Genomic DNA, 875 nt, shown 5'->3' with positions numbered 1-875 from the left:
TGGATAGGTGGATGGATGGATGGAGTATGAATGACAGGTCAGGAAAATGGATGGAGAAGGGTTGGAGGACAGGTGGCGGATGCATGGATGGATGGAGGGTGGAAGGAGGATGGAGGGTGGATGGAGCAGGATGGACAGACAGATGGAAGGTTGGATGGAGGACAGGAACATGGATGGTGGAGAGGGGAATGGAAGAGAACGGGCCTGGGGGTGGATGGAAGGTTGGATAGATGGAGAAGGGATAGAGGACAGATGGGTGGAGGATGGAAGAGGGAGGGAGGGAGAGCAGATGGAGGCAGGACACAAGGCCGTGCAGAGGGTGGGCTGCGCCAGTCTGGGGGCAGGCAGGCATTGGGCTGCCCTGACGGCCGTGGGCAGGACTTCCTGTCGGACATGGCCATGACGGAGGTGGATCGCTTCATGGACCGGGAGCACCTGATCTTCCGGGAAAACACCCTCGCCACGAAAGCCATAGAGGAGTACCTGAAACTCATCGGCCAGAAATACCTCAAGGATGCCATTGGTGAGCTCCACCGGCACTGGGGCAGGGTCCCTATCACGGCCAGGGGTCCCCGTCATGGCCAGAGCCCCAGTGGTGTGACCATGGGACAGTGGGTGGTCCCCACGTTAGGTCATGTCCTCGTTGGCATGGCCGTGGGATGGTGGGTGGTCCCCACACATGGCTACGTCCTCACGGGCATTGTCGGGGGGCGGTTGTGTGGTCCCCTCTCATGGCCATGTCCCTGTCAGGGTACGACTTGGGGGTCCTCAGGCCGTGCTCGTAGGCAGGTCCTGATGGGCGTAGCCGTGGGGCGGTTGGGGGGTCCCTCCTCACGGCCATGGGACACTTGGGTGGTCCCCTCTCACGGCCATGG

General features: G+C 61.5%; 1 protein-coding gene across 1 annotated transcript in view; it reads left to right on the top strand.

The window, feature by feature from the left end:
• Positions 1–382: 382 nt before the first annotated feature.
• LOC104511864 (ras/Rap GTPase-activating protein SynGAP-like) overlaps positions 383–875 on the top strand; it is a gene marked incomplete at its 3' end in the record, with an annotated part of 1,259 nt that continues 766 nt past the window's right edge. Inside the window, exon 1 of the mRNA XM_010154644.1 lies at positions 383–523. Coding sequence (XP_010152946.1) covers positions 394–523 — 130 coding nt within the window. The remainder of the gene's footprint in view (positions 524–875) is intronic.

Source organism: Eurypyga helias, unplaced genomic scaffold (assembly GCF_000690775.1).
Source record: "Eurypyga helias isolate BGI_N326 unplaced genomic scaffold, ASM69077v1 scaffold46476, whole genome shotgun sequence".
Taxonomy (NCBI): domain Eukaryota; kingdom Metazoa; phylum Chordata; class Aves; order Eurypygiformes; family Eurypygidae; genus Eurypyga; species Eurypyga helias.
The sequence above is the reverse complement of the archived record's forward strand: the minus strand, read 5'-3'. Positions and strand labels throughout refer to the sequence as shown.